Source organism: Esox lucius, chromosome 25, assembly GCF_011004845.1.
Source record: "Esox lucius isolate fEsoLuc1 chromosome 25, fEsoLuc1.pri, whole genome shotgun sequence".
Lineage (NCBI taxonomy): Eukaryota > Metazoa > Chordata > Actinopteri > Esociformes > Esocidae > Esox > Esox lucius.
Genome location: NC_047593.1, coordinates 1,812,320 through 1,835,742, shown reverse-complemented (window position 1 = coordinate 1,835,742; position 23,423 = coordinate 1,812,320). Strand labels below are relative to the sequence as shown.

At 38.6% G+C, this 23,423-nt stretch overlaps 1 protein-coding gene across 1 annotated transcript in view; it reads left to right on the top strand.

Annotated features, from left to right (window-relative positions):
* Positions 1-23,423, top strand: part of myoz2b (myozenin 2b) — a 51,064-nt gene that overhangs the window by 24,963 nt on the left and 2,678 nt on the right. Inside the window, 1 exon segment of the mRNA NM_001303754.1 lies at positions 15,910-16,093. Coding sequence (NP_001290683.1) covers positions 15,910-16,093 — 184 coding nt within the window.

Here is a 23,423-nt window from a genome sequence, read left to right as displayed (position 1 = left end):
CGTAGAATTAAGGCAGTTCTGAAGGCGAAAGTGGGTCAAACACAGTATTAGTATGGTGTTCCTAATAATCCTTTAGGTGAGTGTATATCCAAAGCAAGCTGCAATAATTACTTTGCTAAGATAGAGCAGGTATAATGAAACAACAAAACTTTGCAGAGTGAAAGGACCAAAACAGACGAGGCTGTTGGTAACGGTGCGCGTCATAAGCATATATGTAAATTAAGTGAAAGGGCAGCTTTTGTGATTGGACTATAAACATTCTATGTTTTGTTCTTGACCCTGTTTCACACTGATTATTTTGTCACTATTATTCTGGGGCTAGCCCTGAAAAGTCGGTGCTAACACTGCTCCAGAGCATGGCCAGCTAGCCCTAGGTTAAGGGGGGTGCTTTCCCACTTCAAAATATGCAAGTGTGAACACTTGCTTAGCCCTGGGCTTAGGAGGTGCTTAGCCCAGGGCTTAGGAGGCTCTTAGCCCTAGGCTAAGGTGTAAACACATCTAGTTTTTACACCTTATGAATTGCACAATCAATCTCCAATGCAAATGAGCACAAGCAAATAAAAAACAATAGCATCTAATCTAAAAATCCTATTTTGATCATGCTCTCTACATTAGCTTATACAGTATAAGCTTTAACCATTTCTTGCTCCACCTTATAATATTCTTTATCCCATGTAAATATTTTTAGAAATTGTCATTTTGTTTCATTCATAATTTCCCTCACATAGTTTTTCCTTTAGAAATGTCGCCTAAACAACACAAATTACAGACACACCACAGACCTTCATTGTGAAGGCAACATATGAAAATCTGAAGTCTTATTGTTGCTGACTATACTCTAATGTAGAGTGTTACTGTTGTTACCGAAGTTAAATAAATAATAGGCCTGCAAATATAGAGCGGTATAGTTTTTAACGGTTTAATGAGTGCAATTCGTTTAATGCCAACTTTACTACGTAGAGGTAGTAACAGCTGGTCACAATCAATGATGTCCATCCATCCATCATCTTCCGCTTTTCCGGGGCCGGGTCGCGGGAGCAGCAGTCTAAGCAGGGATGCCCAGACTTCCCTCCCCCCAGACACTTCCTCCAGCTCTTCCGAGGCGTTCCCAGGCCAGCCGGGAGACATAATCCCTCCAGCGTGCCCTAGGTCTTCCCCGGGGTCTCCTCCCAGTGGGACGGGACCGGAACACCTTCCCAGGAAGGCGTTCCGGAGGCATCCGAAACAGATGCCCAAGCCACCTCAGCTGACCCCTCTCGATTTGGAGGAGCAGCGGCTCTACTCTGAGCTCCTCCCGGGTGACAGAGCTTCTCACCCTATCTCTAAGGGATCGCCCAGCCACCCTGCGGAGAAAGCTCATTGATGTGCAGTTACTTATTCACAGAGTTCGCAACTCCTCTTCAATTTGCAGTTTGAAATTGAACCTAAACATTTTCTAACTAGAATAGATATTGGTATACCCCTATATCTTCATGTCAGTGTATTTTCTAAGCCCATATAGCGTAATTTAATTGACAAAGTAATCATCCCCTCTTGAAAGTCATTAGCATCTGCAAAGCTTTTGTACATGGCAGCTACATTTATCTACTACCTTGCTGGTTAAAACAAAATATTAGCTGGTTACAGTCTTAATCTGCATACCAGTCAAGTACAGGTCAGTAACCAAAACAAACATGTTGGACGGGAATTTGATTTCCAAAGTGAGGCACTTTATCCTTACCAATAATGATTAGTAACTTCAGCACGATGGACACAAAAGCTAATATTCCTAGCATGTATGGCGGCCTAATCCTATGGGCAGTTAGGCTATTGTCATTCGACGTAACCATCCCATATTCAGAGAGACAGTGGAATAATATGATTTAACAAGAGGCTTGCAACACCAGTAATTACAGAAACATGAATACATGGCGAATGAAACCATCAAGGTTGTACAACGACATTACAAGTACTAAAGATATAAGAACATACTCACAATAACAATGTTCCTTCAACGCTTTGTACTTCTAGTTGCTGATCGACTGAAAGTGCCACACAAATAATTTCCCTGACTGAGACATTTGGTTCCTCGCATCTACTATATCCTTACACTGAACGGTTGCTAGTTGGGGGTTTGGTTGACCCTTCCTCACAATCGAAAAAGGCTTTGCCAGTAAATCCGCCACCAAATGCTTTTCTTCTCCTCCATTGTGCCTCAAAAAGACAACAGAGCTCAATACAAATCTAAGCAAAAAACCTAACATAAAGCACTACATCTAACAATCTAAACCTCACTATAGAAAGTTAAAATAAATCTTAGATGTTCTTACATTACGTACATTAGTTTTATCTCAGTTAGGTAGCTGGCTCTCCGATCACACCATCTGAAAAATACACAAGTAGGCCAAAAAACAGGTGCGTTATGGCGAACTAGAAGTTGGATTGGTTGAAGAATATGACAATCAACAACCTCCTCACTTTTTTCTTCAACAGAAGATGAGATTCACACTAAATTCTATAGGATTCTATAGGATTTTCACCCGGAGACAGCACATGTGGAACATCTGATTAGATAAAAGCTCTGATTTATCTGAGCTGCACTGGAAACACCGCAACAGAGGGAGAGAAAAGCAATGAAACTACGTCAGTAGACTGATGGGAACGAACTTTATAAAATACATCTAGCGTTAATGAAAAGAGCGTTTTACCTACCCTACTTGGTAGGTAAAAAGACCGATCAACTTGACATTACATGATGTCTGTTCTGCCGCACATGTGGTATTTCACGATTTGCAACTTGTCTGCTAAAGATAATTCTTTCAAACGAAATCAGATACAGGTGAAAAGATGAGTGGCTCAGAGACAGGAATGGAAATCAAGATTTGAACTTCCGGTCAGATTGGTGAATCGTCTTGTTCAACCATCTTTGATTGCAGACATTTGGTTCCAGAATTCAGTGAAAAAAATGGCTGCGCACGTAAATAGTAATTAGCCAACCAAGCTCAACATAACCTTCACAAAGGTGTTTTTCACTGATTGTATTTGTCCATTCCTAAATATCCAAGAATCGGAATTCACAATTTTTCACCATCTTTAGTGAAATAGTGAATAATCACGTAAATAAAGGCATTATTAACACAAACCATTGTCTGCTGGTTAGCATATGTTTTATTGATAAGACAAGTGGAGTGATCCTGAGGGAAATTACACATCTTAGAAGGTTGCTCAATAAGGTTACTCAAAAAATATTCATTATACTCTTTAACAGTATTATTGCCCTAAATAGTTTCAAAATGTAATTTTAACCAGTTAAAATCAGAATACTGCTCCATATCTAATAAGCAAAATGGTGTTTATGGGCTGCTGTTGTGACAATTTTTTTGTCATAATATATTTGAATTGACAGTGCATACTGAAATAATATGCATTAAGAAATCATGCTGAGGGGCCTTCAGTGATATTTTAAAATGCACTTGTGAAAAGGTTTAAATCTGTCATTTGATGCTACAGAAGTAGTGTTTGAAGCATTTTTCACAAATTCAAAATTGCGGAAAAACCATTACACCCAACTTAATGGTTCTCAATTGCAAATATATTCCTTGGGAGGAGATGGACTTATATACCTCTTTTCAAGATTCTATTTGAAACATGTTGAGCATGGTGAGCTTGCAAATGTGGGGAACCCCAATAGCGCCACTGTGTGGTTGATAAAAAATATTTGCAATCATTTTGTTCGTATGGTCCTTGTCAATATACGTACCAAGTAGAATTATTATACCATTGTCCTTGTAGGAGATGTGTTTATATATGTGTAAAACCACGCCCCCTCACATGTTCATTGGTCAGTAGCATCCCTGTTTTTTAACATACTGGCCTGATTGATGTAACTTTTGAAGACCATCGTCTATAGATGCCAAATATCAAAGTGCATGAAGATCAGACATTTGATGCCAGAGTACATTTTGTAGTGTTTTTCACAAATTCTAAATGTCCGTCAAACCATTAAAGCGAAGTTAATGGGTCCCAATTGCAAATATGTTCCTCATGAGGAGATGGACTTATCTACCTACTTTCATGGCTGTATCTCAAACGGAGTGAGTATGGTGACCTTGCTAATGTGAAAAACCTCAATAGCACCAATGTGTGTTTGATTAAAAAACACTCCTTGCAGTCATTGTTTCTGTTTGGTCCTTGTCAACTTACGTACCAAGTAACATTATTATACCATTATCCCTGTAGGAGATGTCTATATATGTGCAAAACCACACCCTCTCACATGTTCATTGGTCAATAGCATCAGTGTTTTTTGACATAATGGTCTGCTTGAGATAATTTTTGAAGACCATGGTCCCTAAATGCCAAATATCAAAGTATGTGAAGATCGGACATTTGGTGCCAGAGGAGTAAAGTGTTTTTCAAAAAATCCAAAATGGCGGAAAATCCATCATGGTGGACTTTATGGGTCCTTATGGCAACAATGTCCATCATGAGGAGATACACCTATGTACCAATTTTGAAGACTCTAGATCACAAGGGGTGGGCGCGGTGAGCTTGCAAAAAGTTCAACTTTGGAGACTTGTGACAGTGCCACCATGAGGCTGATATGCATGCCACAGCACCAGAAGTTGCGGCCCTTGGCCCTTTATTACCATAAAAATGTAGGCACCTTTAAACAATTTAATCTCACGGGAATTAGCAAAAAACACCCTTTTTTGAAAGAAGAATAATAATAATAATTAAAGCTGCAAGCAGCATTTAGCAAGTTTCAGCATTGAAGATACTACTTGCCAGTGAACTGCTGAAACCTTAACAAGTGTTACATCAATGTAATTTCAGACTGTGAACATTGTTTGATGCAGTATACTAAGAATGTACACCTCTAGGTGAAATACACGTTTTTATAGTTCTGTACATGTCAATTATCATTAATTACCAAGGTCTACACAAAAGTAATCAACTAATAATAAAATAAGCCTTAATGGTAGAATTTTTGTCTGTTATCAAATGATCCACCATTCTAACCCACTGTTTTATGTAAAAAAATGAATCCTTTTAGAAAACTAGATGGGAAATGATTGCTTACATTGCTAGAACATACACTAACCTATGACAAAGGTAACTCGAACATAACAGGACCACAAGGTAAATCAATCAATCCCCAAGGAGTAAACAACAATAGTGTTGAATTTCAATGGTTAGGAAAAACTCCATAAAGGCCGAAATGTAGGAAGAAACCTAGAGAGGAACCAGGCTCAGTGGGGTGACCAGTCATATCCAGTAAATACACATCATTGTGAAAGATGTATTCGGTAATGTATTTTCTACACAAATTACATATTGTAATGAAATCATGTTTGTCATTGAAATACATTTGGACAAAATTATACATTTTTAAATACATTTTGATACCTGAAATATATTTTGAATCTAACTGAAAGTTGGAACGCTGTGTAACAGTGCAACAATTAAAGAATAATGTTTCTCAATGTAAAATTGCAGAGAGTTTGGGATCTCATCATCCATGGTACATAATAGCATTAAAAGATTCAGAGAATCCAGAGAAATCTCTGTATGCAAAGGAAAAGGCCCGAAAACCAGTATTGGATGGTCGTAATCTTTGGGCCCTCAGGCAGCACTGCATTAAAAGCAGACACGATTCTGTAGTGGACATCACTGCGTGGGCTCAGGAACACTTTTGACAACCATTGTCTGTGAACTCAGTACATCGCTGCATCGACAAATGCAAGTTAAAACTTTACCAGGAAATGAAGAAACCATATATAAACAAGATCCAGAAATATTACCGTCTTCTCTGGACCTCACCAACATAATGAATGGGTTATTTTCAATGTGGATGATATCTTCATTCATTAAAGAAGGGGATACCATTTCTGTAAGGCACCAGCAAAATCTGTGTCCCCCTGTCAATCAAATGACTTAGTACCTATATTGACCAAAGTCATAGAGTTAATTATCCTCTCCCTCTCCATCCTTTGTAATAGGTTTAATTCAATCAAAATACATAGCATCTACATTTTCCAAATCTTTTCCAAATATTGATTCTCTACCTTAACCACACATTCAATGTGTTTAATTAATTCTGGATAATATTTTCATTAATTAAAGAGGGGGACACTATTTCTGCCAAGCCCCGGGGAAGTCTATGCCCTAAATTTACCAAAGTCATTGAGGTAATGATCCTCTCCCTCACCGTTTAATAAATGTATTATATACTCCAGATGAATTTAAACCCATTGAATGTGTTGATAAGGTAGAAAGTCAATAGCTGTGAAAGGTTAGGAAAATTTAGGTACTATGTACAGTATTTTGATTGACAGGGTGACAGATTTTGCCGGTGCCTGAAGATATTATCCACATTGAATTAAACCTAATACATATGATGGTGAGGGAGAGGATAATTAACTCTATAACTTTGGTAAATTTAGGTACTGTGTAATTCGATTGACACAGGGGCACTGATTTCGCCGGTGCCTGGTGGAAATGGTGTCCCCCTCTTTAATGATCCATTGAATAAGCTGGTTAGGTAGAGAATGAGCAACTGTGTGAGTTTGGTAAATTTAGGTACTCTGTATTTTGATTGACAGGGGGACAGGGCTTAAAGACTTTTTATTCCATATTGTTTATTTTGATATGTAACTTTATCCATATTCCCAGCTCAGAAGTATCAATTTTTTTATTTCAACTTGAGGTGTGCATGTTAAGCATACTGCATGAAACAATTTATGTTCACAGTCCAAAATTATATTAATGTAAAACATGTTATAATTTATCACTTCAAAGCAGACCTGAATATATAGCCAACATCTTCAAAATGTTCATCATTAATAAGAAAATAGTGTCCCAATTCACCTACCAATGTGTCCCATTCAACATGTAACTTCCTAGAAAAAAGAAGGTCTCAGATGGTGTTTGAATGGATCTAGATGGTGTTTGAATGGTTTTTAAAACAGACGCAAAAAGGAAGTATATTGTGTTGTTTAACATTGTGTACGTAGTATTGTTTCAATGACGAATGCCATGATTGCATTAGCAAGCACAGCCAGTCAAAGCAACTGGTAATCTAACGTTGGTTAGCCAATTCAATTTGTTGGATTATCTGAATATTAACTAGCTACCCATATGGAAAATAAATGTATTTTAAATATATTATCTGAATACATTTGGTAAATGTATGTTGCAATTGGCTGCTTTAAATATGTTGATAAAAGATGTATTGATATAAACATAGTTTCGGGGCTCTGTTACAAAGTGTCCCAGGGCTCTGTTACACAGTGTCCCAGTTTACTTGAAAACCACTGTCTACTTTATCTAGCACTGTCAGGTTAAGTGGGACAGTGCTAAAAATCTGATTGGTATAAATCTTAAAGTTGACACACAATTTCACTGTTTTAAAACGCTATCGCTATGAGCTTATTGTTCCATGATAACTGACAGAATGGCGTCCTTATCATCGTATAACATGTTTTCAATTGTCAGCATGCTTAACATGAGGTTTGAATGGTCAGTCATGACCATTCTACCCATGATACACTACCCATGAGCTTAAATGTACCACTCAACTTTAAATCTCCGTATTCCATTCAAACACACCTCTGTTTGGAGCAATGGGTAGAGTGCCTGATGGGAGGGCTAAAGGTTGTGGATTTGTAACAGAGCCCTGAAACAATGTTTATATCAATACATCTTTTATCAACATATTTGAAGCAGCCAATTGCAACATACATTTACCAAAGCTAGTTAATATTCAGAGAATGCGTCTGTTTAAAAAAAATTATCTATAGATTGCAAATACCATATTGCAGAGCAAACAAGCTTAGGTAACCAGATGCTTTCTGGAACCCTTTTTCGAACCCTTTTTGGAAGGAAGTCAGTGTCGGGAGCGAGAAGCATCAAGTATGCGAGATATCACACACTCTCGTTGACAGAAAGGAATATTAGATATTGGCGCATGCGCACTTTCGACAGGCACACTGAATTCACATGGTCACTGAATTCATCGTAACACCAGTCCATGCAGAAAAATTAGGTTTTGCATAGGTTGATTCAAAGGACTCTAAAAGCATCCGGGGCAATAAAATGTTTTTTACTGCAATATCCTACTAGGGTTGGTTTCTTAACAAAAAGCCCTTGTTTGCTTAATTAGTACCAATCCAGTATAAAAACATACAGAGGTGGAACATAATTAGAAATATGTAAATTGACCCTGATGCTTGTTCTTACCTCGCAGTTCAGAATTATTTTGTCCTGTGCAGTTGCACAATTTCTTCTATCAGTATCAGTACTTATACCTTATTACTACTAGGCCTTATATTCAGAATTTTCAATATATTTTCTGTATTTATAATGTTATGGTGCTGCTACGAATTTCCCAATGAGGATCAATAAAGTTCTAATCTATTCATATCAACATTAGGTTCAACATCTTTCTTGTGTGCCCTGCAAACCAAGGATCACTTTGTTCTGTGTTCTATTGTTGGCCTGTACAGTATGCCTATTGTATGGTTGTCAACACATGATAGCCTTTTTTCACAGATTTCTCTGGATATTGAAAACCACACAGACCTTAAAATGTATTCCTGCTCATGTGCAATAGGCAGAGGGCTGTGTAATCACATAACAGTGTTGCTTTACCAGATTGCACACTATAGTACCATGGGAACCAAGGCTGTGCCCACTGCTGTCGCTAGCACAAGCAAACTTCAAACATGGCAGAGACCTCATACTCAGGTGGTTAATGTCTTGAATAACATCCAAGGCCAAAGGCATACACTTTGATTCGATTCAACAAAACATTTGTTTAATGTTCTTGTTAATTCATTAGGGTATACCTGAGTCTGTCGATCAGCTTTGTGTAAAAAAAAGTAGTGGAATAAAATCTACACTACAGGGCACACACAGGTGATTATAAAAGTAACATAAACATTTACAAAATGAATTGATACTTGAAAGTTGTTCAAGTGTGAAAGTACTCTTTTTCTGTATAAGGACCAATTCCTGATGAGTGTCTGATGTCCATTGGAGAGTTGCTGAATGATGAACATCCACTGCCACTAATCTGCCAAATTCTGTCAGGCTTGAAATATATTTCCTTGGTAGATTCTAAATTTGGTCCTGTCCCAAAAGGATCAGTGCTTTCCTACCAGTGTTTTCCAGAGACTACTGGCACCCTCAGTCACCATCTTGATGGACCCAATTTCCCAAACCTACCAATACAGAATTACAGACTGCCTCAAAACTTTCAATTTGCTCCAAATATGCAGCAACAATACCACTTACAATCTCTCCTTGTTTCCGAGCAGATGTCCATAATATTGGAGAAAGAGACAAGGGAACAGGGAAAGTGCAACAGCTAGTCGATTTCATGAATCAGCACATATTATGGGTGATCCTTCTGGCCAGGCATACTGTCAGAGCATCTTAAAGGGAACAACTCATGGAATTAAATAAAAGTCAAGGTAAATGTAAGACTCTAAGACTGTAAGATTATAATAAAACAGTTATTTGTTGGTGCAGTTTTAAGAGGTGAGTGTGTCTGTATATCATATGTGTGGTGGGAGTGCTTTCCAGAGCTTGGGTTTTCAAATAGATGAGCAAATAGGTGGCAGACTGGGAGAAGGTCAGAGGTTCCAGGTTGTAAAAGTCTTTGAACATGAGGAGCAGGGTGATACATTTAATTCTTCTTTACCCAAGTCCATGGACCCTTGGAAATTAACCAGAAGACCGGTGTTAGTCCATATTTGGTTGGTGGTGCCAGCTAGAGTGAGATGGATGGAAGAATCAAATACAATGGGGAGAACAAGTATTTGATACACTGCCAATTTTGCAGGTTTTCCTACTTACAAAGCATGTAGAAGTCCGTAATTTGTATCATAGGTACTCTTCAACTGTAAGTGACGGAAAGACCAAAATCCAGAAAATCAGGATTTTTAAGTAATTAATTTGAATTTTTTTTGCATGACATAAGTATTTGATACATCAGAAAAGCAGAACTTAATATTTGGTATAGAAACCTTTTTTTGCGTCCATATCCTTCAGGTTTTGGGTCTGTCCCTGGGCAATACGGACTTTCAGCTCCCTCCAAAGATTTTCTATTGGGTTCAGGTCTGGAGACTGGCCAGGCCACTCCAGAACCTTGAGTTGCTTCTTACGGAGCCACTCCTTAGTTGCCCTGGCTGTGTGTTTCAGGTCAATGTCATTCTGGAAGACCCAGCCACAACCCATCTTCAATGCTCTTAGTGAGGGAAGGAGGTTGTTGGCCAAGATGTCGCGATACATGGCCCCATCCATCCTCCCCTCAATACGGTGCAGTCGTCCTGTCCCCTTTGCAGAAAAGCATCCCCAAAGAATGTTTCCACCTCCATGCTTCACAGTTGGGATAGTGTTCTTGGGGTTGTACTCATCCTTCTTCTTCCTCCAAACACAGCGAGTGGAGTTTAGACCAAAAAGCTCTATTTTTGTCTCATCAGACCACATGACCTTCTCCCATTCCTCCTCTGGATCATCCAGATGGTCATTGGCAAACTTCAGATGGGCCTGGACATGCGCTGGCTTGAGCAGGGGAACCTTGCGTGCGCTGCAGGATTTTAATCCATGACGGCTTAGTGTGTTATTAATGGTTTTCTTTGAGACTGTGGTCCCAGCTCTCTTCAAGTCATTGACCAGGTCCTGCCGTGTAGTTCTGGGCTCATCCCTCACCTTCCTCATGATCGTTAATGCCCCATGAGCTGAGATCTTGCATGGAGCCCCAGACCGAGGGAGATTGACCGTCATCTTGAACCATTTTCTAATAATTGCGCCAACAGTTGTTGCCTTCTCACCAAGCTGCTTGCCTATTGTCCTGTAGCCCATTCCAGCCTTGTGCAGGTCTATAATTTTATCCCTGATGTCCTTACACAGCTCTCTGGTCTTGGCCATTGTGGAAAGGTTGGAGTCTATTTGATTAAGTGTGTTGACAGGTGTCTTTTATACAGGTGCAGTTAATACAGGTAATGAGTGGAGAACAGGAGGGCTTCTTAAAGAAAAACTAACAGGTCTGTGAGAGCCGGAATTCTTACTGGTTGGTAGGTGATCAAATACTATGTCATGCAATAAAATGCAAATAAATTATTTAAAAATCATACAAAGTGATTTTCTGGATTTTTGTTTTAGATTCTCTCACAGTTGAAGTGTACCTATGATAAAAATTACAGACCTCTACATGCTTTGTAAGTAGAAAAACCTGCAAAATCGGCAGTGTATCAAATACTTGTTTTTCCCACTGTATATGAAATTCTGACTACAGATAACTCTTTCTACAATGATTCTTAAGCGGGCGATGGCTTGGGTACACTCCATATCCTCTTTGGTGAACTGCGACTTGTGCTTGAAAGGTGGCATGATCAGTTTAGCCCCAGTTTGGGACAGAAGAGTTTCAATCAGAAAGCCCTTATCAGCCAATACTTCATCACCATGTTCCAGAAGATCAGTTAAAACAGATTACCTGGTTATCTTCTCTTCTGAGATATACCCTGTATAGAACTTGGAAACAAAGATCACAGCACCGCTAGGAGAAACCCCAATAAGTCTCTTTAAAGTTGTGTGTGACTTGTAGGTTGAAAATGTCTTGGAGTGCAATGTATTGGCAGTTGGTGACTCGCAACACAGCTCAGTGCAGTCCAAGATCACTCTCACATTTGGGTAGGCCATCTTGAATTTCTCAGGCATAGAAGCCTTCACCTGTTCACGTGACATCCAAATTGGAATGGAACCCAGCAAGGTACACATAGTTGGCCCATTTAGTGATTAATTTGCTAATAGTGGAAACACTTACACCAAACATGTCAGCTAGTACTTTCCCCCTTTATCCAACTGCTGTGCGCAAAAAATATAAAAATAACTTGTCAATTAGTGCTAGTGTTCGACTTGGGCTTGGTGTAGTTGGCTGCTCAATACTTTCCATCCTTGTTCTTTGTGCTTTTGTCCAGTACTGGAGCTTTGAAGCAGAAGGTTCAATGGTGTTCCAAAACAGCAAAAACAAGTCTTCTGAGGGAAATTTGGTGTAATATTGAAAGTCCTCATCAGAGACACAACCTGCTGAACTGAGGATGAATCAGCGTTAACCTCTTTATCCGTTCCTCCAGCTTAATCTTTAGAAATGCCACCTCTAGGGCACCTGTTGTAGACAAATAAAAACATTTAGGATAATAAAAGTTAATATATCACAAGACGCAAGTGTAAAAAGTAGCAATGATCTTCGGCAACCGCATGTTGCTCCACCTTGGCAACTCTTCTACTCATCCAACTTCAAGCAAGCAGGCGAGTTTATTTATATAGCACAATTCATACATCGAAGCAATTCAATGTGCTTTACAAAGAAAAATATATGAAAGCATAATAACATAAAAACAAATACTCAAATGAAAACATCAAAAGAAATGGATAACATTATAATAAGAAAAATACAATAAGAAAACATATAAAGATTAAAAACGGGATAAAAACTTAGGAAGCTATAAGGCTAAACAGTGTGGTTAAGTTTAAGTGCTCAGGCATAAGCACGTGAGAAGAGAAGTGTTTTTAACCTGGAGTTAAAAATTGATACGTTTGGGGCACGTTTAAGATCTTCTGGTGGTTTATTCCAGTTTTGTACAGCATAAGTGCTAAACGCAACTTCTCCATGTTTAGTTTGGACTCTGGGCTCTACTAGCTGATCTGTGTTCATGGATCTAAGAGCCCTGCTCAGTTTATATTCTTCAAACATATCAGAAATATATTCGAGTCCTAAACCATTCAGAAATGTATAAACTAAAAGCACCACTTTGAAATCTATTCCGTAACTGACTGGAAGCCAATGCAAAGATTTAAGAACCAGAGTGATGTGCTCTGTTCTCTTGGTCCTGGTTAACATTCTAGCAGCAGCATTCTGAATGAGCTGCAGTTGTTTTACAGTCTTTTTTGGGAGTCTAGTTAAGAGGCCATTACAGTAGTCAACCCTACAGTCAACTTCAAAACCTTGACGTCTCTTTATTCGATCATAAACACACTCTCTGCTCGGTGCAGTCCACTTAAAACAACACGGTATAGCACCTTTCCTTAATATTGCTCGCCCTGTTGGTTTGGTGCAGATGTCAGAGGAGTCAAAATGAGTGCTGCAGACATAGGTACTACACCGCAAAACTTTAAAAGTTGGCCCCTCATCCCTCCCAATAGCAAGGATCCAGGTACACAACAATGAGCCCTCTTCTTCGTTTGCGCCATTTTCAATACATACAATCTGAACGGAAGTATTGATGCGGTTCAGCTCGCTAAAACGGAAGTCGTACTCGTTAAAACGGATGGGTCGTTCGTGAACGATTCATACTTTTTGAACAAATCTTTTTGGTGAATCGTGATTCATGATTCATCTCAGAAGGATCTTCGAGTCTCGTTCACCGAAAGGAACGATGAACGATGATCCATGGCTCTTTCGGATCTCCGAATCTCGTTCAGCAGAAAGAATAATGAATTAAATGAACGACGATCCATGGATCTTTAGGCACTTTGGATCACCTGAGAATGATGGAAGGCTAACGACAAATGAGGAAATAAGTCTTTCAGTCTTTCTGATACACAAGTATCTCATTATCATCCTTAATGCTCCAAAGTAAGAAACGTTAGCTACAATAAATATTAGGACAGCAGTCTGTTATTCAGCTGTCAAGAGATTGTTATGTATATGTCTATTGGTAATACTGTAATTGTCAGGACTCCATTAAACTGATCATATTTATTAATAAACCTTTTCTCATGGTCCTTTTCATCCCGTGATCACCGGAAGGAATGACAATGACTAAGGAGAAGATAGCATAGGCTTTTCCTCTTTTGGATCTCAGAGTCTCTGATTTATTATCAGCTTAATAGACCAAAAAAGGTATTTGGTCTATTATCATCTATTAGATTAAAATAGTAGCATTAGTACATTTTAAAAGTTGTAATATCATTACATTTAAAATGAACCTTTATTACAAATTTCTAATGATTTATTTTCTAAATTGATCCTTGATCTTGCCTCTTGATTTTGACAATGAGCTGCATTTATGTGTTTTCTGTACAGTAATTAATTTAATAACATTTTCTAATAATACACATAATGAACATGGTTTTGGTGATGGCTGTAAAGCATGATATGGTGTAGCATTTACTCTTAGTTAAGAGTTATTTGAGGGAGTGCTAGACTTCCCCGGGTGGGGGGGGGTGGGTGGTGCGACACCGGGACAGGAGGGGGGAACTGACTCAAAAGAACAAAATTTGTCAAAATATAATTTTTTTATGAATGATTAGAAAAGATCCAGATCCGTAAAGTGAACTTCCCATCACTAGGAGTTAGTTAACGTGTTAATAGTTAAATAAAGTTGCTGTTTGCAAGGGCATTGTGGTCGGGAATGGCGTTTTTTAAGTCTGATGGCTCGATTCCAGCTAGAGGCAAGAAATTTTTTTTGTTGTGGAATTGAGTTGTTTTGACAGGAATTTTCTGTTCTTCATCCTAACCCTAACCTCAGTACTCTGATGCCTAACCATAACCCTAAGTTAACCTAAACTGTTCACCTTACATTTTTATTCATAAAGACCAACATAATAGCGAGTAACATTAATGAGCAACTTAATAGCGAGTTATTAAGAACATGTTGATTGTGAAGATAAATCATTGATTTTTGGATTTCTATTCAGGGATGACCTGAATGACCTGAAGACCACCGTAATCTATTTCAAATATTAAACAGTTGTTGGGTGAACATTTTGCAGTGAATTGTGTTTGCTATTCTTAATATGTATTTTTTCCTGTTATTTTGTAGCTTTTATTGCTGCGATTGTAATGCAAGGCACCTGGAAAAAGAGACCTTGGACTGAATGTGTTTCCTTGTATAAATAAATACAAATAAATAATACTGTATGATATGCAGTAGCATTTAAAACTATATTGTGTAATGGTTAATGAATGTGTTACTAAGACTATGTGTAGAGACTCATATTAGCTCTGAAGACCAAACTTATTCCCCATAGCATCAGAGCAGACCTCTGGCCTTTAAACGAGATACATGAGATGCATTTCCTTTCCGTGTGGTGCCTTACTATCGGTTAAATTGTCAGCAGGGGATCCCGACATAAGACTCTTGTAGAATCTGATATGACCAATCATGGTGTCAACCCATGTCAGCTGGACCAATTGGCATTTGAGAACAAAGATAAACACACTCTTAGGTTTGCACTATTTTAAGAAAAGATAGTGTCATGTCTGTATCACATCAGTCAAATCAAATGTCTTTTTACATCAAGTGCTTGTAACAGACAACCAGACTTAAACAAGAAAATTAAATGGTCATGCTGTTATTTAATTATGTAGATTATTAATAAAACAGTCATTCAGATTTTTTTTCTTTTTATAAAAACAGGTTATACTAAGTATGGCTCTTTTATTTACCCCAGCCTCTTGTGTCTTATTGTTACTTAAACCATGCAGCCTCAAAGCATTCATCTTGAGATTGCTAGTAAACCACAAAACCCAATAAGAGATTTGATCTAGGTTTTGTTGCTGGTTAAATGCTCTAACCACTAGACTATTTGGCATTTGCCATGCTTAATAATCTAACACACAATTCTTACAAAATACAATGATATGGCCTAGGGTGGTCCAGGGGTCTAAGCCACAGTACCTGATGCACATACAGTGTACCACACATGATTTTGACCTAGCCTTTTCAGCACACTCACCTCTCAAAAAAAAAAAAAAGGATTATGTCCAAAAATGTTATGCCTTTGTACTCTCTCTGACATGCAGGGATGGAAGGCAATGAATTGCCACTAACAGATCTGATTACCTGTTGATGGGATAAGTGAGTTTCTTTACACTGCTCTAATAGTCTGATTATCCTATCCTTCTGGAATGTGTTTCAGGATATGGGGGCCCCTTAAAGGACATGTCAGCAGAGGCGTCTAACTCGACAGCTATACCCAAGTCTTACCACTCGCCTTGGCAGCAGGCTATCATCAATGACCCTGCCCTGGCCGAGACCCTAAACTTAAGGATGCCCATCCCAGAGCCCAGACCAGAAGCTCCTGACTACAAGAGCTTTAACAGGTAAGGCAAATGTGACTACAGCTATTCTGAAATCAACTTTCGGTTAAAAATTAATGTATTATATAATATTTGTCCGACTGCTTGCACAAAATGTACAACTATAAATTTTTTGGCCAAAGCATTTTTCTATAATGTGGATTTTTCTTATTGTAATATATACATTTTTGTAACTCAACATAGTCCTTTATTTAACCAATTTCTTGAATGAATTCATGCACATTTTGGTATACATATTTCATGAACCATTATAAACAATATCCATGCAAATTAACACACTCTTTCTTACAGATATTACATCCCTGGAGTGTGCAAAAAATGCAATTACATTTTCCTGATTTTACATCCTAGACTTAAATCTTTAGAACTTCATTAAAATTAGAAAGCAACCCACACACACACTACTCCTAGGGCATACTATAAAACATAAGCAAATCAATTGAAAGTCATTGGGCCTGATATAGCATTCTCCCACTTTTTGTCCATCGTACACAAGCATGCGTGTACAAGAAAATCATGCACACAAGCATACAGTGGATATAAAAATCTACACACCCCTGTTAAATGCCAGGTTCTGGTGATGTAAAAGAATGAGACAAAGATAAATCATGTCAGAACTTTTTCCACCTTTAATGTGACCTATAACATGAACAATTCAATTGAAAAACAAAGTGAAATCCTTGAGGGGGAAAAATAAAAAACTCACAATAACATGCTTGCATAAGTGTGCACACCCTTAAACTAATACTTTGTTGAAGCACCTTTTGAATTTATTACAGCACTCAGTAGGGTAGGAGTCTTTTTGGGTAGGAGTCTATTAGCATGGCACATCTTGACATGGCAATATTTGGCCACTCTTCTTTGCAAAAGCGCTCCAAATCTGTCAAATTGCGAGGACATCTCCTGTGCACAGCCCTCTTCAGATCATCCCACAGATGTTCAATTAGATTCAGGTCTGGGCTCTGGCAGGGCCATTCCAAAACGTTAATCTTCTTCTGGTGAAGCCATGCTTTTGTGGATTTGGATGTGTGCTTTGGGTCGTTGTTGTGCTGAAAGGTGAACTTCCTCTTCATCTTCAGCTTTCTAACGGACGCCTAAAGGTTTTGTGCCAAAATTGCCTGGTATTTGGAACTGTTCATAATTCCCTCCACCCTGACTAAGGCCCCAGTTCCAGCTGAAGAAAAACAGCCACAAAGCATGATGCTGCCACCACCATGCTTCCCTGTGGGTATGGTGTTCTTTGAGTGATGTGCAGTGTTGTTTTTGCGCCAAACATACCTTTTGGAATTATGGCCAAAAAGTTCAACCTTGGTTTCATCAGACCATAACACATTTTCCCACGTGCTTTTGGGGGACTTGATGTTTGTTTTTGCAAACTTCAGCCAATGTTTTTCTTTGTAAGAAAAGGCTTCCGTCTTGCCATCCTAACCCATAGCCCATTTATTTGAAGAATATAGGAGATTGTTGTCACATGTAGCACACAGCCAGTACTTGCCAGAAATTCCTGCAGTACCTTTATGTTGCTGTAGTTCTCTTAGAAGCCTCCCTGGACAGTTTTCTTCTCTTCTTTTCATCAATTTTGGAGCGACGTCCAGTTCTGGTTAATGTCTCTGGTTGTGCCATATTTTGTCCACTTGATGATGACTGTCTTCACTGTGTTCCATGGTATATCTAATGCTTTGGAAATTATTTTATACCCTTCTCCTGACTGATATCTTACGAGGTCCGCAGATAACGTTACTTTATTTACTGTTTCATATTTATTTATTTTCTAATTAAAAGTCCCGTGGCACTCCCATTAATAAGTACAGCAGTATCATACTGTCTGTTTAAAATACCTTTAAATTGAAACAAGGTATTTGCGTTGCTATAATATAGGGACCAGCACCACAATCCACGCGGAGAAGTTATCATTGGTACGTACTATACGCAACTAATGGCTAGCGATATCTGGAAATGACCCTAAGAAAGGTTGATTACGAAAGCAGGGTATTTAAAAAACTATTGACAGGAAAATATCTATTTGCAGATGTCGCAGGTAAAGTAACTTGCTTAATATGTTAAGCTAACGTCACAGTTTTTAAAGAGTACAATTTGCAGAGGCACTTCCAGAGCAAGCATGCAGCGAAATACAAAAACTGTTACCCGATGCTACAATTCAACAAGTCCAAGCGCAGATGCAGCCTCACTGATAAACATCTTGCAGCAGTACCGCCCACTGCTTCAACAGAAAAGACTCCTGACTTCACCTCACTTGTCAACGCCCATACGAGGCTCTCCTGTTCATATTGAGTGAGTAGCCCTAAAAGTTGATTTCTTGGGTCTGGGCTGCTGGAATCGCTGTCGTTAAAAGCGCGTAGTACAAAAGATATACTGTATGAAGTTAGATGATGGCAATTATACCAACTTTTGCTTTGAGTGAAAATCTTCAGAAGTGATTTCACAGACTTATGTCTGCCCTAATAACTATTATACCTATATACAGTCACCTAAAGGATTATTAGGAACACCTGTTAAATTTCTCATTAATGCAATTATCTAATCAATCAATCAATCAATCACATGGCAGTTGCTTCAATGCATTTAGGGATGTGGTCCTGGTCAAGACAATCTCCTGAACTCCAAACTGAATGTCAGAATGGGAAAGAAAGGTGATTTAAGCAATTTTGAGCGTGGCATGGTTGTTGGTGCCAGACGGGCCGGTCTGAGTATTTCAAAAATTGCTCAGTTATTGGGATTTTCACGCACAACCATTTCTAGGGTTTACAAAGAAAACCCTGTGTGAAAAGGGAAAAAGATCCAGTATGCGGCAGTCCTGTGGGCGAAAATGCCTTGTTGATGCTAGAGGTCAGAGGAGAATGGGCCGACTGATTCAAGCTGATAGAAGAGCAACTTTGACTGAAATAACCACTCGTTACAACCGAGGTATCCAGCAAAGCATTTGTGAAGCCACAACATGCACAACCTTAAGGCGGATGGGCTACAACAGCAGAAGACCCCACTGGGTACCACTCATCTCTACTACAAATAGGAAAAAGAGGCTACAATTTGCACAAGGTCACCAAAATTGGACAGTTGAAGACTGGAAGAATGTTGCCTGGTCTGATGAGTCTCGATTTCTGTTGAGACATTCAGATGGTAGAGTCAGAATTTGGCGTAAACAGAATGAGAACATGGATCCATCATGCCTTGTTACCACTGTGGTGGCTGGTGGTGTAATGGTGTGGGGGACGTTTTCTTGGCACACTTTAGGCTCCTTAGTGCCAATTGGGCATTGTTTAAATGCCACGGCCTACCTGAGCATTGTTCTGACCATGTCCATCCCTTTATGACCACCATGTACCCATCCTCTGATGGCTGTGAAAAATATTGCCCACCCCTGGTCTAGAGTCTTTGTACACATTGTTAATTCAAAATTTGATGCACGGACACCAAACAGAATTTGTTCTCTGGCACATTTCAGTTACTGTACTGAATATTTGGAGTATTTTGTCTGCCAAACTGAATATTTTGTCTGCCAAATTCAGACAAAATACATTTTAACAAATATGAGCAATTTCCCAGATTCTAATATGATCGTATTATTTAATGTCATTATCCATGATTGGTCATTATCCATCATTATTCGTGTAATGATTCTAAGCACTCAATTGGACGATGCTGCTTCGAATAAACATGACAACCAAGCAGCACATTCTCCCATAAATATATAAAATCTGCATGAATGTGGTCAATTACAAATGTGCAAATATCTTCCCAAAATCTCCTTACATATGGAAAATGCCCAAATAAATGTTACACAGTTTCTTGGAAGCTCATCACAGAAGGCAACATTTTTGTTAATGTCGTTTTAAAATTAGTTTTGATAATTTTGTATAATTTTGAAGGACACTTTCTTGATCTTGTTAACAAGTAAGAATTTCTTTGGTAAGAAGTTTCTTTTGGTAAATCCCATCTATTTTTCCAGTAAACATTATTGATAAAACACATTCCATTAGGCAGTAACATAAGGAATATAATTTATATTTTTTTTATTAAGTATGTATAGATTGATTATTATTTTTAAGAGAAGTAGAGAAACACATTTTTGTTTCTCTAAATTGGAAAAATAGAGGGCAAGTTAAAACTAAATGGTCCAGGTAAACCTTTAAACAACATAACTGTTACAGATGGAATAACATCAAACAATGCAGCATATTCTCTGGGCGAAATTGAAATGTTATAAAGAGACAGGAATTACCTTTAGCTAAGTAGTAAACCCTCTGCATTGAAAACCTGACCCACCAGTAATATATTATTATTGGAAATCAGAAATGAAACATCAGCTCACAAATGCATAAAACGCTCTCATTTGAATAACAGATACAAATCTCAAAAAATCAAGAGATGAATGACAGATGAGCTTGTTATTGTGGCTATAGCCTTACTACAGCGCTAACATTGTGAAACATACATACAGTTAGGTCCATAAATATTTGGGCACTGACACAACTTCCATAATTTTGGCTCTGTACGCCACCACTATGGATTTGAAATGAAACAACCGAGATGCAATTGAAGTGCAGACCTTCAGCTTTAATTCAAGGGGTTGAACAAAAATATTGTATGAAACATTTGGGAATTGCAACCATTTTCATACCTAGTCCCCTTATTTCAAGGGCTTAAATGTAATTGGACAAATTAACACAATCATTAATAAAATATTCATTTTTAATACTTTGTCGAAAATCCTTTGCAGGCAATGACAGGTTGAAGTCTGGAACAGATGGACATCACCAAACACTGGGTTTCCTTCTTTGTGATGCTTTACCAGGCTGTTACTGGATTTTTTTTGCAGCCTAAGGATGGCCTGTTTCACTTGCATTGAGAGCTCCTTTGACCGCATTTTCACAGCAACAGCTTCCAAATGCAAATGCCACACCTGGAATCAACTCCAGACCTTTTACATGGTTAATTGATGACGACATAATAAAGGAATAGCCAACACCAATCCATGAAAAAACGTTTGAGTCAATTGTTCAATGACTTTTGGTCCCTTCAAAAAGAGGGGGCTATGGATTGAAGAGCTGTAATTCCTAAAACCTTCCTCCAATTTAAAGCTGATGCTGAATGCAATTTAAGGCCATATTCATTATTTCTTCACCAACAGCCAAAATAACAAAACAAAACTCAGTGTCCAATTATTTCCGGACCTACAGTGGGGAGAACAAGTATTTGATACACTGCCTATTTTGCAGGTTTTCCTACTTACGTAATTTTTATCATAGGTACATTTCAACTGTGAGAGACGGAATCTAAAACAAAAATCCAGAAAATCACACTGTATGATTTTTAAATAAGTAATTAGCATTTTATTGCATGACATAAGTATTTGATCACCTACAAACCAGTAAGAATTCCGGCTCTCACAGACCTGTTAGTTTTTCTTTAAGAAGCCCTCCTGTTCTCCACTCATTACCTGTATTAACTGCATCTGTTTGAACTCGTTACCTGTATAAAAGACACCTGTCCACACAATCAAACAGACTCCAACCTCTCCACAATGGCCAAGACCAGAAAGCTGTGTAAGGACATCAGGGATAAAATTGTAGATTTCGACGCAAGCAAATTCCAGTGATTTCTTCAGTCCGTCAATTCTAATTGCATTGCTCCCGACCATATATTCTATGGCGTCGCATCTAGGGTTAATTCGTTTGGAGAGAGTTGAGATAATGTCAGAGTTGGCTGTGTCAGCATCCATCCATTCAAATGTGCTGTTTTTGGATGGTGGTGGTTTGCTCGGGGTGACAGGCAATGAAGGGAAATCCTCATCAGCCATTGCAGATATTAGAGAGCCAGTCTGGCCCGCGTAGTTGTGGCAGTTTAGCAATCAGAGCATTAGCCTCGTGCACTGTTAGACTAGCTGAGTCCTGCGCCTGAATAATGCTAGCTGAAGAGTTTGCCATGCTGGCCCTCTTCCTATGTGACTTTATGAGTCAGACCTTTACCTACGTATGACCTGGTACCTTTAGCAAGTGAAATAATAACTTTTTAAAGTATTATAAAGAGATCTTTCACTGTATTAGGATTAAGAGGTAGACGTCCTACTCGCGCTTAGCATTCCATCATTTTTAACTGCTGGTCGCTGATGCCAGCTGACGACTGGTCTCAGTTCCCTGTTAAAATAAAGTATGTTTTGCATGTGTGTGAACCTAAAAATAATTGGGAAGTGGTGCTATTTACTCTCACATCTGGGCGTAAAGTCCAAGCACCTATATAAGAGAAATGTTACCCCTATAGAAATTGAAACAACTACCCTGCCTGGGAATGAACTAAAAGCTTATAGAAATAAGCAATATGTAATGGCCATTTGAGCTGTCAGGATCGCTTTTAAAGTTTCTCCATGTTTTGAGTAAGTAAAGGAACATCAGAAACACACTGATTAGTGCTCTAAGTAATGAAGTAACATACAGATGAGGAATAACCTTTACCATCAAGTAAAACGCACGTACGTCCTGGTTTTACTATCACAAGGATATGCAATTACAAGTGTCACATGCGACAATTGTATACAATTGCGGATATGAGAATGACTTGATCAGCACACCCCTACTGAATATACTATAGAACATTGACACTTCATCTTCTCTTAAAATAGGGAGTTATGATCAAGAGGGAGAAGCACATATACAGTGGGGAGAACAAGTATTTGATACACTGCCGATTTTGCAGGTTTTCTTACTTACATAGCATGTAGAGGTCTGTAATTTCTATCATAGGTACACTTCAACTGTGAGAGACGGAATCTAAAACAAAAATCCAGAAAATCACATTGTATGATTTTTAAATAATTAATTTGCATTTGAATGCATGACATAAGTATTTGATCACCTACCAACCACTAAGAATTCCGGTTCTCACAGACCTGTTAGTTTTTCTTTAAGAAGACCTCCTATTTTCCACTCATTACCTGCACCTGTTTGAATTCGTTACCTGTATAAAAGATACCTGTCCACACACTCAATCAAACAGACTCCAACTTCTCCAAAATGGCCAAGACCAGAGAGCTCTGTAAGGAAATCAAGGATAAAATTGTAGACCTGCACAAGGCTGGAATGGGCTTGCAGCTTGGTGAGAAGGCAACAACTGTTGGCGCAATTATTAGAAAATGGAAGAAGTTCAAGATGACGGTCAATCTCCCTCAGTCTGGGGCTCCATGCAAGATGGAAGGTGAGGGATTGGCCCAGAACTACACGGCAGGACCTGCTCAATAACCTGAAGAGAGCTGGGACCACAGTCTCAAAGAAAACTATTAGTAACACACTACGCTGTCATGGATTAAAATCCTGCAGTG